The sequence below is a fragment of the Chamaea fasciata genome, unplaced genomic scaffold (assembly GCF_029207755.1).
Source record: "Chamaea fasciata isolate MVZ Bird 193981 ecotype frontalis unplaced genomic scaffold, bChaFas1.0.hap1 SCAF_4, whole genome shotgun sequence".
Lineage (NCBI taxonomy): Eukaryota > Metazoa > Chordata > Aves > Passeriformes > Sylviidae > Chamaea > Chamaea fasciata.
This window is the reverse complement of record NW_027094089.1, coordinates 60,816,011-60,831,395: the sequence shown is the minus strand read 5'-3', so window position 1 is coordinate 60,831,395 and position 15,385 is coordinate 60,816,011. Positions and strand designations below refer to the sequence as shown.

Genomic DNA, 15,385 nt, shown 5'->3' with positions numbered 1-15,385 from the left:
GTTTTTCACAGCTGGATGCCTCTATAAAACTCTTTTGAAACTCAGGTTTCGGTATGCATCCCTGACTTGTCCCTGAAGAAGCAGGGGACTCTATCTACAAAGCTGCTTTGTGCATGCTCCACCCTGGGCAAAGAAGTAAACTGGTCTCCTAGGAAGTGGGTATATTGATGTGTTGACAGGCAGAGAGGGACATTATGATTTTGGAATTCTCATTAACAGCTTATTTCCATACTGACTTCTGCCACCCTCCTCCCCTTGGGTAACACCAACTAAACCTGGACCTCAGAGCAGAGAAAGGTTGGCCTTTGCCTCCATGGAGGGACCCCTCACAGGACACAAAATGACCTTAGGTGAATTCAGACAATAAATTTTGCAAGTCTTCAGACAAATGTAGTTCAAACATTTTGAGAAAGGAGGCAACATATCTCAGCAAATGGATTTTTGTCCCCCAGGCAGCTCTGAATTCCTGTTTACTGGGGCTTAGGTTCAAGCTGAAAATGAGTGAGTGTTCTAGCAGGTTTCCTGTTTATTAGAAGTTCCTCTGGTTTAATTCCTCTTTTATGAGCATCAATTTGTAGATACTTTCAAACAATCTGTACAAATGCAGGAAAATGTTTTTCAAGTACCCACTCTACCAGCTTTTCCTAGAAAAAGCTCTGTGTACTCTGATTTCCCTGCTTTCATTTGCACTTTCCTAGCTCTGAAAACAGGAAGCCATGTAATTAATGACTCAGGTGAAGACACTTGTTTGCTCAGTCTGAGTGAATATCTGTGTGTGGATGAATTAGAGAGCTCTGAAGCTGAAGAGAAATTAAAAATGGAAGCCAAGCACACCCTCACCTGAACTGTTGTGCTGTAATTATAATGGTTACTAGCCAATTTTTACCAGCATTATGAATCAAAATTGTTTATGTTTCTCAGAGCTTTTCACCATGGAAGCTAATACAGCTCTTTATAAGTATTAGAAGTGAATGTGAAGGTTCTATATGACATCTTATGGGAAGGGGGGGGGTGGGGGGCGGGGGGAGTGAAGTAGATTTCCCTAGGATCTATCCTCTAAGGCTGTATTCTGTACTAAAAAACCCTTATTCACTCATGCAGGAATTCAGTGTCATAGTCACATAGTAGAAGGAAGCACAGCTATAGCAGAGCACATCAAAGATCATTCTAGCCATGGTTTTATTGCCAGGAATTTCAGGAACAGCAGTAATGGGTGCTCAGGCAAGGGTGTGAATATTTTATAAGACCATGTGGCTTCCTACCTCCACATGTGAAATATGTTTTGTTAATCAGGAATGCAAGTGGTCAGGAATTTGATTTTGGTTTTTAATATAAGAGGAATCCACAGCATCCCATCTGATTCAAAGAAGCAAATAAGAGCTGTACAAAATACTTTCTCATTCAGGCTTTCTCCACAGTGTCAATCTGTCTCGATTTGAGAAAGAAGGATCAATGGAAGTGTAAAGTTGGGTATCATGGTTTTCGTTGCCTTTTCTCAGGACAAATTCAGCATGTGCTGTGCGTGTGAATGCCAGACAGTGGAGCAGTCACATCCACAAATGACAGCTCTGATCACTGAATGACCTTTGACCCCATGCACACATGCAAGGTGCCCTTAGCATTGCCTTCCTCAGGCACTGTAGTAGGAACTACACTTCTGTTGGGTAAACTGTGAACGAGAGGTGGGACAAGGCTGGAAAGCTCAATTGAGACAGACAGATTGGACTCAGTGTGGTAAGGGAGGTGCATGCCATGTACTGCATGTCTTTTACTACTGCCCTCTGCAAAGGGAACAATAGCCTACAGCAAAGGTGTGCCAGTAATGCCACCTGCTAGAGCTTGCTGCTTGCCTCTCTTTAAGTTTAATGCTTGGACAAACATCTGAGGGCAGGAGGATCCTCAAGTTCTTCCTCAGGGTTTTCTTGGGAGAGTAGCTCATAGATAAGTGCTGAGAATCAGGTAAGAAGAAACTTGCCTTGAAGACAGCCTCTTTCTTAAGTATGGTGTCCTGAGGGACACTGCATGTTCCCCAAAACCACACCATTCTGTTTCTATGCTTGTTCAAGACAGCTAGGGCAATGACAGTCACAGCAACCATACAGAGCAATGCTGCACTTCCACAATTAAAGTCTGTTGCTCAAAGACACATCTTAGAGTAATATGCAACCATTTAATGCCCGAATTAAAAAGTAAGTTGAACTTCAACATTGAAGTATTTGATGAAATAAATCTGTAGAACAGAAAATGTTACTTACTGTCATATACTGTTTCACACCATTAATATACATGCTTCCACCCTTTTCTCGCTTTTGAATCAGTTTTGAAAGGCGCTCATAAGCCAAAAATTCATTGAAGAAAGTTTTGTAACCTAGTAGTCCACCAACAATAAAACTGTCTTCCCAGTCTACTCCCATCATGAAAGAGAATGGCATGAAGACATAAGCACAAATGTTCTGCAGAATGTATAAGAAAAAGCAGGTCAAAAGATATGGTCAAAGAACAATAGCAGGCAGTAAGTTTTCTAAACTTAAAATAAGGATGGTTTTATTTTACCAGAAAAAAATTGGCCTTGAATTTTTGCTGCCACAAACTCTGGGAGAGTTTTTAATTGTCAGGCATGCTTGAGTAACTTTTAAACCATTAATGCAGTCTCTAGGTATAACAAATATTGATATATGTCCCTAATTTTATATCTAAAATAAAACAAAGGTTTCTGTGCCTTCTTTCCCCTCAATAATGGCTTCAAATTAGGCACAGTTTTTGAGGAGAAGAACTAAAAAGCTGATAAGAGAACTGAGGATTCTAATTCTTCTGCTGATTAAATCAAATGTGTTATTGAACACACTTAATTATCAGGTTATTGGACTCCAACTGGTGTAAACAAAAGAGTTGTCTCTGCATAAAAGTTGTGTATCTGACACAATTAAAGCTGTGTCTACTTTTTCCTGGCATTATGAGATTTATGCAAATTGAAAAAGAAATCCCATATCACAGTATAGCTTGTTTCTGTATGAGAGAAAATAGCTTCAGCTGTGAAAGGATTTGGTCAGATTGTCCCTAGGGATTGTAACAGAGGTCTTTAAGCAGTTACTGTTCCTGGCTGGTTTCTTTGCCAACAAAAAGTTACACGTTAGTGTCTCTCCTAAGTGAAGACTGGCTGCATGCATAGTGTCTGTGTCTCAATTCCTTGTGGACTATCTACCTGTCCAAACCTTACACCACCCAGCAGTTATGAAAACACCAGCCCCTGCATGAGTACGCCTGAAGCATGCATACTTGTGCCTTTTCTCAGCTGTGGGTATCTGGGGTGCAGTGAGATATCTGTGAAAGCTTGGCAGGGTAATAATCTAGTATTGCTGAAGCCATATCTGTTTTGAGTGGCATATGTTATGAGTGCACTTCTGCAGCACCTGTAACACAAATTATATCCATGTTTCTCACAAGGCTTTTTTTAGGGTCTTGCAAAACAAAAAGGCCCAAACCACTGAAACTAGGTGATTGCATTGGGTCAAAAATGACATACTGACCTAGGTTCAAACAGAAGTCCTGTTTGAAACCCATTTGCTCTGTTAAGTGATTTGGGTACAGTTTTACATTGTAATTGTTTTGAGAACTAACTGATATCGAGTAAGTCTGGTTTCAGACAAGCCCAGCCTTTCTCCAGTATCCCCATCTAAGTGAATCTAATGAGCATTAAGGGTTTGATGGGACCTCCTGAAGCTAAAGCCACTTATATGTTTAGTTGAAGGAGATAGTAATGGCCCAGCAAGTGTGTAACTGACAGGTGTGCTGCACTGCCAAATCAGAGAAGGCAGATGCTAGCCTACTCGGTAAAAACATACACTGAGGGTTAGCAGGAACACCAGAGAGGGAAACTATATGCAGACTAATAGATACAGAAATACTTACATGACAAAAATTTTACTTTAACTATTAAGAAATTTTTCAAAACATGCAAATAAATATGGGTTTAGATCACATTAAAACACAAAATGAGAACAAAAAAAACAACTACAAACAAACCACACAAGCACTTAAATTTGAGACAGACAAATTATGCATGTACATCAGTTGCATGAAGAACCTGGAGACCATACCTCAAAGGTTAGCTGTGGATAGTCAAACAAGTTGCCTACCCAAGAAAGGCCTGAGTCAAGGAAGCTCAGCAGGGCAAGGAAGGAGATCACATTCACGGCGATGTTTGCTACTAGCCCGATGGAGGTAGAGGCACCCTGACTGGCTGCTTCCAGCAGATTCTTTGATTCACTTCACCAATGAAGACAAAACCAGAGTGTGAACATCTTTAAATTCAAGAACAAGTAACAGAACTAAAAGCACTGGATTAGAATTCTAGTACTGAAGCTGTCTGTACACTTGTAGAGAAAATAATGAAGAGGAATGATGAGGTAAAGTGGACTTTTCCTGTTAGTCCTCATGGCAGACACTTGAAGCATATGCTTGTGATGCCCTGAGCATGTATTCTGGTACATTCAGGGTTGGGCAAGACATGGATCAGACCTCAAAACTGTAGCACTGCTAGGATTAGGCAGTGGTCACTGCTCTTCTTCCATGCAGCCCTTGCAGACATGCCTGGGCCATTCAGGAAGAGATCCTTACAAGCTTTTTTCTTTGCCTGTCATTCTCAAGAGAAGTCTCCCTGCAGGTGGGCAACAAAATTGCTGCTGTTGTTGAAATGACTGCTTTGCCTTTGCTTTTTACATGTTTCCATTTACAGATTCATTACAAATGGGAAAGCCTCCTGGCAGGTCACCTCAGGTAGGCACTTCCCTCTTTCTTTGGAGAGTTTACAGTTTCGCCTAGGTCCTTGCAATATGTTGGATTGTAACTGGGCACACTCATCTGAGTTAATAAATTAACCATTTTCAGTATTTAGTCTGCAATTAATTTATTGCTTGCACACCCACCATGTAATCCCCCTAAAATTTGTATGTGGAGTTATTTTTCCAGATCTCATTTTTGCAGTAGTATTAAATAGTACCTGGATCAGCTTACCTTTTTGCCATTTTTATGCCACTCCTCAGAGTTACCAGAGGCTCTTCAGTTTCAGGCCAGAATAACTTGGAGGCAGCTAATGATGCTGGTGCTGACATGACGGAAGCAGTCAGGAGGTGGGAGGGGGAAACCTAAAATTCCAGGTGACAGAAAATAATCCAAGATAACCATTATGGATTATTATGTATATGCATATATTATTATGCATAATCCATTATGCACAAACATGTAGGAATACAATTAATTTTTCTAGTTGTTTGGATGATTTTTCTACAGGGATCATTAAAAGCTCATATTGCTCATAAGGAAGAGAATGAGCCGTCAGAAGACCAGGGGTTTTTGTGGCTAATTCCTTCAGAGACAAAAAAACAAACAGTGGGAATGACTGAGGGATACTTTCAATGTGTTTTATCTGGGCCAAATACTTGAAAAATTTCAGATAAACCATGTATTTTCTAGTTCTCTTACCCCAAAAGAAATATATGCTCCTAAGACACTTCCAGCAATAGTTGAGAATCCTGCTGTCATGACTGCATGGAGTTCCGACTTGGTGATGTATGGTAAGTAGGGCCGTACCAGGAGAGGAGACTCTGTCTGGAAGTGAAAAACAAGCACCAAATTAAGAAATCCCCAATAAAAGTTTCAAGATTTCTTTTATTAAGGGCAGAAAAATTAGTGTCTGCATCATACTCTCTTCAGTATCTTTGACTAGTTAATCCTAGTGCTAATGAGTGCTCAAATTTCAATAGATTGGGACTTTTTTATCCCAAGAAAGAGAATGTCTGAAGACTATTGTGGCTGGTTATGGATAATTGTGCTGTCCCCCTGAAAGCACAATGAAACTGCCACGAAATTCTATTCCAGTTCTCAGTGGCTTAGGGACAGCTACAGGTCTGAGCCACAGACAAGGCTGTCAAATGAAACACACCTCTCTGGCATGTGTGTGAGCACATCCTTCAGGCAGTGTCATGCAAAGGCATACTTTAAATCTTGAAGTATTGTGACGTGGTGATGCATTGCTGCCAAATATCATGCTAATAGTGCATTTGGGCTTGGATGCTAATTGTTGATCTTCCTACATTGCTTTTAAGCTTTGGACAGACATTGTTGTAAATGTGGGTTTAATGCATTTCCCATTAAAGTGGAAAGTTAGATGTTGTCCACTCTTTTTGTGAATAAGGCCTTATACTGCTAGCCCTGGATCTTAGTTTTCTTCATTGTCTCTCCTGCCCTTGCCTGCTTTCTGTGCCATCTTTTCATATCACTTGCTTTTCCAACTCAAAAAGAATCCTGAAATTGTAATTTCTTCATAGCCAACATATGAACATACTGTAGTTTTGGAAATCAACCATCAGACTTGCTGTAGAGGAATCCTAGCTTTATAAGAGATTATTCTTTTAATACATGAATGCTCAATGAGCAGCATTATTTCCCTATATTCTGTAATACTGTTTTTTGTTAGCATGTTTTTCTGTGCTCCAACTCACCTGTCCCACAAATATGTTACCTGCAGCTACCAGAGATTCAACAGGAGTTGTCCCCATGAGGATGTGCATTACCCAACCAACCTAAAATGATTCAAAAAAAAAAAAAAACAAAAATTGGCTCTGTCTGTTCCATGCCCTTCTTGAGTTAATCATATCAATCTAAGAGTTCAGAGACATGTTACAGTGCTTCCTGAGTCCACGATTTCAGTTTAAAGGTATAGCACATTCATGTAAATGTTACATGCTAGAATAAGACAGAGGAGGAGTAATTTAACAAAACTGAAAGTAGTCCAGGCACCTTCTAGGCATAAGTATGTTAAAACTAAATTAAACAAAACAGATACTTTGATGTGTTCTTATTACTAATCATCTTGTCCAAAAAGACTTGGATCATAAGGAGGGAAAAAATGTGAAATTTAGATTAAGGCTAAAAATGCCTGATTGCAAATTTAGCACACTAATGTCAACTAGGCGATGTTCATGGTGCCTATATAACAATCCCGTGAATGTGAAGGGCAAAGTAATTTAATTTAAGAATATCTTCAAATTAGGTTTGACTACCACCACAGAGGAAGATCTTTTCCTTCATGTAACAGGTTTATTGGACAGAGAGGACAGAAAGTGGACTTGATCCTATCTTAGTAGACATAGATGACGACAGAAATGAACACTTAGAGAGTGAGGTGAGGAACTACTGAGGATCTTGTCTGGGTATCTGTGATAGGAAGGTGTATGCAATTGCTGCTGAAATGCTTAGCAGAAATTCACTGTCTGTGGTTTAACCTCCAACCTGCACTTTGAGAAGGGCAGACAGGAAAAGAAGACTTAAGCAAGTATGGCATCCAAAGAATGCTAAACATAGGCAGGCAAATCTAACAATTAATATGACATGAGCAATGAAACCAGACTGAGAGAGAGAAGGTGTGCAATGTGATGCCAATTAAGATTTTGCATATCTACCATGTAATGGTAACATCTGGAACTATTTCCAAGCTACAGTTCCTCCGCACGTGTTCAAAACATTCCCCACACTAGCCAAATGGGCACCTAATTGGCAAAAATGCATACCTTTCCAATAAGCCATGGCATGAATCCAATGTGGTAAAGCATAGACATAACCGTACTGAAGAAAACCACAATTGGCAGTACCTGATTTGAAGACACAAAATCATTATAACTTCTAGAGTGGTTTCCTGTCCTTCAGGCTATTTATTCTTTGAAAAAGAGAGTCAGGCTTTTGGAGTTGTACTTACAGGTATTGAAAACTTATCATTAAGTTTACACTTCCTTCCTTTTTGTGCTGTAATTAAATAAATCTCATTTATCTACATAGTATTCTAACACAACTGCAATTGTTTGGAAACTGTTTAGCTTAGCATAATACACATTGGTTTATAGCCATGTTTAAATCAAACATTTACACCCTTTTAAAAGAATCTATTTAAAGGTATATACTTATTAAATACAAAAAGTGAATATAGGTCTCTTACTGTGGACATTGAAAAATACTTTCTTTCAACATAATTTAAAAAATTGCATGAATGCCTAACCCACTCTCCGACAGGCTATTAAAACCACTCTCTGATTGGGTTTTCATCCTGAATGAAACTAATACAACCTGATTCTCAAGTATGTGAAGTATTCAGGACAGCACCACTTCTAAGCTGGCATACAACAAAGAAAAATTCCAGCCCCTCACCCCCCAAAGGTCCAAAATTAGTCAGACAGATTAGTTACAGCTAAAACAGTACCACTGTTACATGAAAAGGGGAGGCTTCCTTGACCGTTAGCATGGAGAGACTTATTTGCCCCGTAGTGTTTAATTTCTCGGTCAGTGTCCCAGGAAAGCCAAGCCAAGCCTGACCAGTCTGTCAGCATCCCTTTAGGGGCACCCTTAACTGAAGAGTCCTGTTGTTTCGGAGGGTGGTTTGACTGTCTTACGAAAATACACCACCAGGATAAAGGGAGACCTCTTGGCAGGTCTTGCCCTATTAGCGTGTGTTACCTGCTGCCAGCTGCCAGTGTCCATAAAGGATTTACACTAATAATTTAAGGAATAACACTCTTATTAATATAAAATTGTTACAGCTTAAGGTTCAAAGATTGTTGCTGATTGTATCTGACTGCAAAAATATACTTGAAGGAATACACAGACAAGCTCTATTACCCAATAAAAGCATTCAGGGCACACAGAGTCTGGTTCTTACCCAACAGGCATTTGTATGGGAAAGAAAAGAGGTTCAGCCCATTGACTGATCCCAGCAGTTAAGATGGGGTCTTCCCTAACTTCCCCCCATAGTCAACTTATGTACTAATTCTTTCTCTTTAAGTGGAGTTTAGTGACTCTAGTCATACATACCTTTGTTACTGATTAGTGTAAAAATCTCTCCCTTAGATTTTAAAGATACAGTCAAAAAGAATGTAGAGAGCATTCCAGTAAGGGGTGGTCATACATCAGGAGTAGGTAACTTTACATTAATATGTAAAGTTACATATGTATAAATGTGTACATTAATATTATTGGTCAGCTTTTATGAAGCAATTTTGTCTAAGGAGAGAGATTTTGCCACAGTTGCTGGTTCACCAGCATCTTCCCCTCTTTCCTTGGGTTGACAGTTGGTATATAGTTTATCAGCTGCAAAGTACCACCAAGTTCTCTTTCCTGCAAGTATTTCCACAGAGCCTGGCAGTGGTGCCACCACTCCACCCTCCATTCCATCTCCCTTAACAGGTGATGAGGAATAACCATGGAAGAGGTTTCAAGTCATGCACCAACCATATTCCATCCATAAAGCAGCAACTGTGATTTACCCTGTATTATACAACTCCTGCTAAAATGCAAATATAACCACTCAGTTTCCTCTGAGTGCACCCCCAGTTACCAGTCCACAGGGTCTACAGTCATTTTCCCACAACCATAAAGACTAGGAAGCTTTCATGTGTATTCACTAATTACATAATGCATTATAAATAAAATCAAGTAACAGAATGAAAAACAACAAACCACTCTGTTAGTTCAGATCTTTTCAGTACATAGACTCTATGCCTTTCTAGAGAAGAGTTGGTACTATCAACAATTTTGATAAACATTTAGAAACTCAATTTTGATGATCAGAACCTTTCCCTGAAAGGACAGAGCGCAATTAACCAATATTGTTGTGCTGTTCAACAAGTTAATATAATGTTGTTTTCTACAGTTTGGTTCCTTGATCCTTTTCGCAATTCTGTAGGGACAGTTTGCCATGCAGTAACAGCAGAGAGTTCAGTTCAGTAAAATTAATACCTTTCTCCCCAGTCTCTTCTTTTGTTATTACCATAAAGAGCAGGAAGTTAAAACTGTTGGCTGCTCTCAACTCCCCTCCTATCTGTGGCTTTAACTTTTTCCCTATTTTCCTTCAAAGAAGGATGTTTAAGAAACATGATATTGTATTGATGTTTAAGAAACATCCTGCTTTTTCATACACTCCTAAAGCTTGACCTTCAAAGCAAAGCCTTTCTCAGGGAACCGTAAGTCTCCTGGTGTACTAAAGAAGCTAGAGATTTAACAGAAGTCCAGTTTCCTCCTTGGTCAAAGCAAACTTTGTCTTTCGTAGTCACCAGGACAGAAGACGTAATACTAAAAGGTCTTTTCCATCTACTTAAGTACTTGGAAGTGCTTATTTATGTGGGCAAGTGGATTCTTTTACAACTCTGATACTCTGCATCTACCTGCACTAATACACACTTAAAATATCCCAGTATATGCATTCAAACGTGTGCATTTTTGACTGATTAGTGCTTCCAGAACTGTGTGCTCAAAGGCACTGGGGGACTGGTGAACTGGTCAGAACATAAACAAGTGTGCATATGTACATATAGGATGTGTCTGCTCTGGTAACATGTCCACTTCACCTGGAAGAAAAGTCACGTGTCCCTGCCTATTGCTAAGGATGCAGTATGAATACAACTGGACTGTGACAGTTTTCTGCAGACATATCCTGTCCCTTGTCTAATCTCTCAGGAGCTAAGCATTGTCTTTTGGAGGATGCTTTGAAATATCTTGGGGCAAGATTTGGAGAGGTCATCACAACATGTAAACCCCATAAAATACCTGAAAGACACAAAAAAGCACTTTGGACCAGCTTATTGTCTAAATAAATGACAAGTGTTTCAAGAGAGAACAAGCTGACTGTCACTCACTGTTGTTGGAAGACAGAATTCCCTGTCTAGAGGAGGAGCAGATGGAGCACGTTTTGATATTGCTGTACACTTGCCTGCCTGCCACTCCGTATACATATATATGTATATATGGCTATATATATGCAGCTCTGAAAACCAACTTATTTTCTTGTTTTTCAAGGTGAGAATAATCTACTTATTCCTGTTATCATCTTCTAGAAATTCCATGGTTTTGCTGGCTTGAACCATAGGATAAGACCGATGGACATCTGCCTACACAGAAGCAAACTTCTGGCTGTCTAATCCCCAGTTATGGTTTTAGTAAGCAAAGTATTTTACATCATTAAGGCGGGGGGGGGGGGGCGGGAAGGAGATTTAATAATTTCATCCCTGAAACATATAGAATCATGTTAATGACAAAATGTCTAAATTTTTTGCCCTCCTAAGATGTTCTGACTGTTCTTAGTAGCAGGTTATTTTACAGATAGCACTTTCTCTCTAAAGTAATGAAAAAGCTAAGTTTGCAGAATGTCTAGTTTGGAATATCACCTGAAGAAAAAAATAAGACAAAAGGCATATAATCCCATGGTCACATACCTGAAATATCAAAAGAATGGTGTCTGAGTAAGTCCTGATACATTTATTATATTTGTTTGGGGTTTATTTATTTGTTATTTGGGTTGGTTTGGGGTTTGGTGTTTCTTTTGCTTTGTATGTTCTTGATTACAGCCTAAGCAGGAACTGTGGCATGAGCTACTTCTCAAAGCAAACCCAGGAAGGATGATGGTGCAGATTAGAGAGCACAGAGCAGATAAACTGTATTCTAGCTGTTTCCCAAAAAGGTCTCTTAAGAAAAAGATGGAAAATCTCCCTGTGATCTTATAAATTCAATAGTACTGCAATATCATGTAATTCTTCCTGCTTATGCAGCTTCTAACTCTTCTCCCAGGCATAAATACACATCGAGGCTCTCCACTTCTTCAGCGGGAAAGTCTGTGAGGCAGTGGTTTGTACAGCACGTAAGGGTACAACAGCATAGCACGGCAGAGCACTTTTACTCATGGAGAGGTGGGGAAAATAGGCAAAAGATAATATTTCTGTCAGTGGCCAAGTACAAGCCTTTTAACCTATTCCTTGTAGAAAGCTATTCCAAAGTTTCATCTACATGTAATATGTGTTGCTACAATTAAACAAAGTAAGTGCAATCTAACTTAGTATATAGCAGTGAATGAAAGTGTTCCCAAATTTTCTATGCAGAATATCACATAATAAGGAATCATTTACCTGTTGATTTCTCTGGTGACTACGTAGGTATGACAAGACACACAATTTATTTTCCAGCTATACAGTTCCACTTGGCATTGTTTATCTGCCACATACAGCATATAAAAACCATCTTACCTTAAAAGCAAAGAAATGATCAGTGTATTTGTCACCAAACACAAACTTGGCACCTGTGTCAGAGTACTCCAGAAAAGTCTAGGGACAGAAAGCAAAGCAAATTAGCCATAAGCTCTGGGTACATGCCAAAACCCAACAAAATATTGCTAGTTGTCTTGCAGAGGTATGGTGATGTCCAAGAAGCTTGGGCTCTGATTTGTAGGGGTCCAAGCTGCACTGATGATTGTATTTGGCTGAACCGAGGGTCTCTGCCGTGCTCTATTGAGTACATGACACAATGGAGGCCATAAGCTACACTGAAAAAAACATTTACTTTTAAATCCCAACACTGTGGTGCATTTCTATGCTCTATGTGATGAAAATAAGTACAATGAATTATACAGCTTAAAATGGAGATTTGATGGCTGAAGTAATGAGTTTCAAAAGGTGTAGTAGCTAAGAGCTAGCCAGAGGGAATCTTCTACTTTTAAATTTTGATCCAGTGCATTTTTATACTTCTGATGCAAATGTATGCATTACTGATACAGTTTAAAATGGAGTTAAAATACAGTTTATAATGGCTACAGTAATTAGTTCTGACAGGATAGACAGTAAGACATGAAAATAAGAAGCTAACAAAAGGGAGCACCAGACCTGCTTTGGTCAGAGGCTGAGAACCTGGTGACAAAACACAGATGACTCTCACTGCCCGCAGATTAGACAGACATCACATTTGTGCCTTTGCTCCTGTGCAAAGACAGTACATTCTGCACTGTCTGGTTTTTACCTCTGCTTCTTTACCTGTCAACAACAGTTGTGCGAATAGTATCCCTGAGGTGAAAAGTCTGAATGTCCTTCAGCAGGTACTCTCTGATCTCTAGTTTGGATATTATTTATTCGTTACTTTACGGTAAGAGACTTTTAAAAAAACTTTCTGTTTGCAGGGATGCCTGCATATAGATCCTGTCCACTTTCTAGAGATCCCTTCCGGCATGCAGATCTGGATTTTGTCACCTATATGTAGCTGAATTAATTTTCTTGTATGTTATGAGGACTATGAAATGTCTCTGATGCCAGGAACGTTGCTGCTTTGAAGATAATTAAGGTTGTGCCCTAAATCCCAAGGTTTTGCTGCATATCGTGCTTACTGCAAGGACAATTTGGAGTTAAGCCATTTCTAAGAGTTCTTATGAGTGCCCTGGACCAACAGTAATTTGTGTTTCAAGAATGCCAATTTATAACTTCAGCCCAAGGATGGTTAAGCCATTAATAAATAGGATTACTCTAGCCATTGTATTAACTGAACAAAAAATAAATGGGAAGAAGGTTGAACTCAGGAAGTCAATTACCTTTCTGAGAATCCTGTTTTCTTCAAGACAAAAAAAAAAAATCAAGGGACAAATGGATCCTTGAACAGCCTGTTTATATAATGTAAGGTTCTCAAGACAGAAAATTATATTAAACAAGTAAGGATTTTGCTCAATAGCTTACCTGGATCTGAATGCCCAACCAGTTAAATACATCAAAACCCACTTTGGTCCTCAGAATAAGAATCCCAAGAATAAACTGCATTCCTATTCCTGAAAATATTGGTCTCCAAGTAACCTAGATAGATAGAAAAAAAAAGAAACTACTCATTATTTAAATAAATGATAGTTTACTTTGGATGTTTGTTTAAATAATGTAAGGGGATCGTCTGACTATACTGCAGGATGGGAGCAGCTGCCAGAACAGGTTGTAGGGGACTTGGATCTACACATACCTGGACAGAGAACAAGGAGATTTTGCTACAGGGTTTGTCCTTGGGTAATTTCAACTCTGTTTATATCCCCTAGCTTTAAAGACTTTTGATACTTGAGAACTACTCAGTTTTACATTGTGATTCATCATATAAAGGCAGTCATAAGAGAAACTGTAGGGGCCTATGATGAAGTCCTCTTCACTATACTGATGATTCCTGTTCTTCTGCCTCAGAAAACATCTTTGTTTTGTGAAAACTGAATCAAATCACTTACAAAACAAAGAGTTGAGATGGCATTCTCTATGTAATAACACAATGTAATAACACAAACCAATTAGGTGTAATGAGGGTTCATGGGAGAGCACAAAGCATTTGGAGTATGAATTTTCACCTCAGTTGGAGACAGCAGCAGTTGCAAAAGACAGGGCAAGTTCATCAGTCCTTGCTGAGAGGACTTCACTTGTTAAGAAAGTCTCAGCACTGATGGAAGATGTGAAAAGTATAGGGAAAATTTGGTGACCTGGACAGTGGATGTTTAATTAACGAAAGCATGTTGAGATATGTGAGGGATGCAAACAAGAATAAAAGCTAAAGTGGCGATTGTGGTGGCTGAATTGTGGTATTGCCCCTTTGCAATACCACAGCAAAACAGTGGATATTTCTGATGGAAAATTAAAATACATGGCATTTATTTGAGAGCCTATGGGAGCAGGTGAGCAAAAAGTGAGCACCACAGGTCAGCCTTGGCTACTTAATATACAGTGGGAAACAAACTTGTGAGGGGTAACAGCTACACAAGCCTATCATACCTCTGATTCCAGGCAATTTGTATTAACATGATGACAGTGTCCTCAAGAAAATGACTGTGATGTGCTGAGGACTATGGTGAGGCTCCTGTGGGTGAAAGCATGGAGAAGGCCTGCCTATCTCAGCTTGAACTGTATCAGGGCCGAAACAGAAGATGGGCAGCAGTTTCCCAAAGACTGAGAGACAGGTGTACAGCCCCTACATGGTCCCCAACAAAAAAATTATTTTCCTCAGAAATTAAATACAGTGCTTGGTGTCAGTCAAGCCTATATTCCTACTTTCCCACATTTTGTTACTCTTACTAGACTTGGTGGTAAGATGGGAGAATACCTTTTTAGACACAGAATAAAAAAAATCCCAAAAGATCCATCATGGAATAAATACTCACTCTGGCTGGATATTTGGAAAAGATAAGCATCAGGAGAATGTACATCCCAAGCCCACCAAAGGAGATGAGCTGACGGGATCCTCGTTTTGTTATGTCAAGGATGAGCCAGCAGATGATCGTTATAGTAAGAGTTGCACACAACACCCTGGGAAATAAAAAGCATTATGATATCCTGAAAAGGATGTTTGGGATATTCCTTTCCCTTTACATACCCACAACATTAACATCTCTGTTTGTGAATAAACTCTTTGTACGATATATTGTGCTGTAAAACCTGTGGCTCTACACAAACAGGAACCTGCCTGTGCTGATGCACCTCTGGCAAAATCCCTTGGTGGCATCTGGAAGAAATGTCCTCCAAGCCAGAGTATGGGGGGGAACCAAAAAGAAAAAAAAAAGCATGAGCGGCTC

The 15,385-nt window shown here is 39.4% G+C and overlaps 1 protein-coding gene across 3 annotated transcripts in view; it reads right to left on the bottom strand.

The window, feature by feature from the left end:
* Positions 1–15,385, bottom strand: part of SLC28A3 (solute carrier family 28 member 3) — a 38,733-nt gene that overhangs the window by 4,923 nt on the left and 18,425 nt on the right. Inside the window, exons 6-14 of one of the 3 annotated variants that reach the window (XM_066182421.1) lie at positions 14,975–15,119; positions 13,530–13,643; positions 12,060–12,137; positions 7,569–7,649; positions 6,501–6,581; positions 5,482–5,607; positions 5,014–5,144; positions 4,098–4,266; positions 2,256–2,453 (exon numbers count right to left, since the gene is read on the bottom strand). In XM_066182421.1, coding sequence (XP_066038518.1) covers positions 2,256–2,453; positions 4,098–4,266; positions 5,014–5,144; positions 5,482–5,607; positions 6,501–6,581; positions 7,569–7,649; positions 12,060–12,137; positions 13,530–13,643; positions 14,975–15,119 — 1,123 coding nt within the window. The remainder of the gene's footprint in view (positions 1–2,255; positions 2,454–4,097; positions 4,267–5,013; positions 5,145–5,481; positions 5,608–6,500; positions 6,582–7,568; positions 7,650–12,059; positions 12,138–13,529; positions 13,644–14,974; positions 15,120–15,385) is intronic. The other 2 variants (XM_066182422.1, XM_066182423.1) reach the window with 2 other exon arrangements.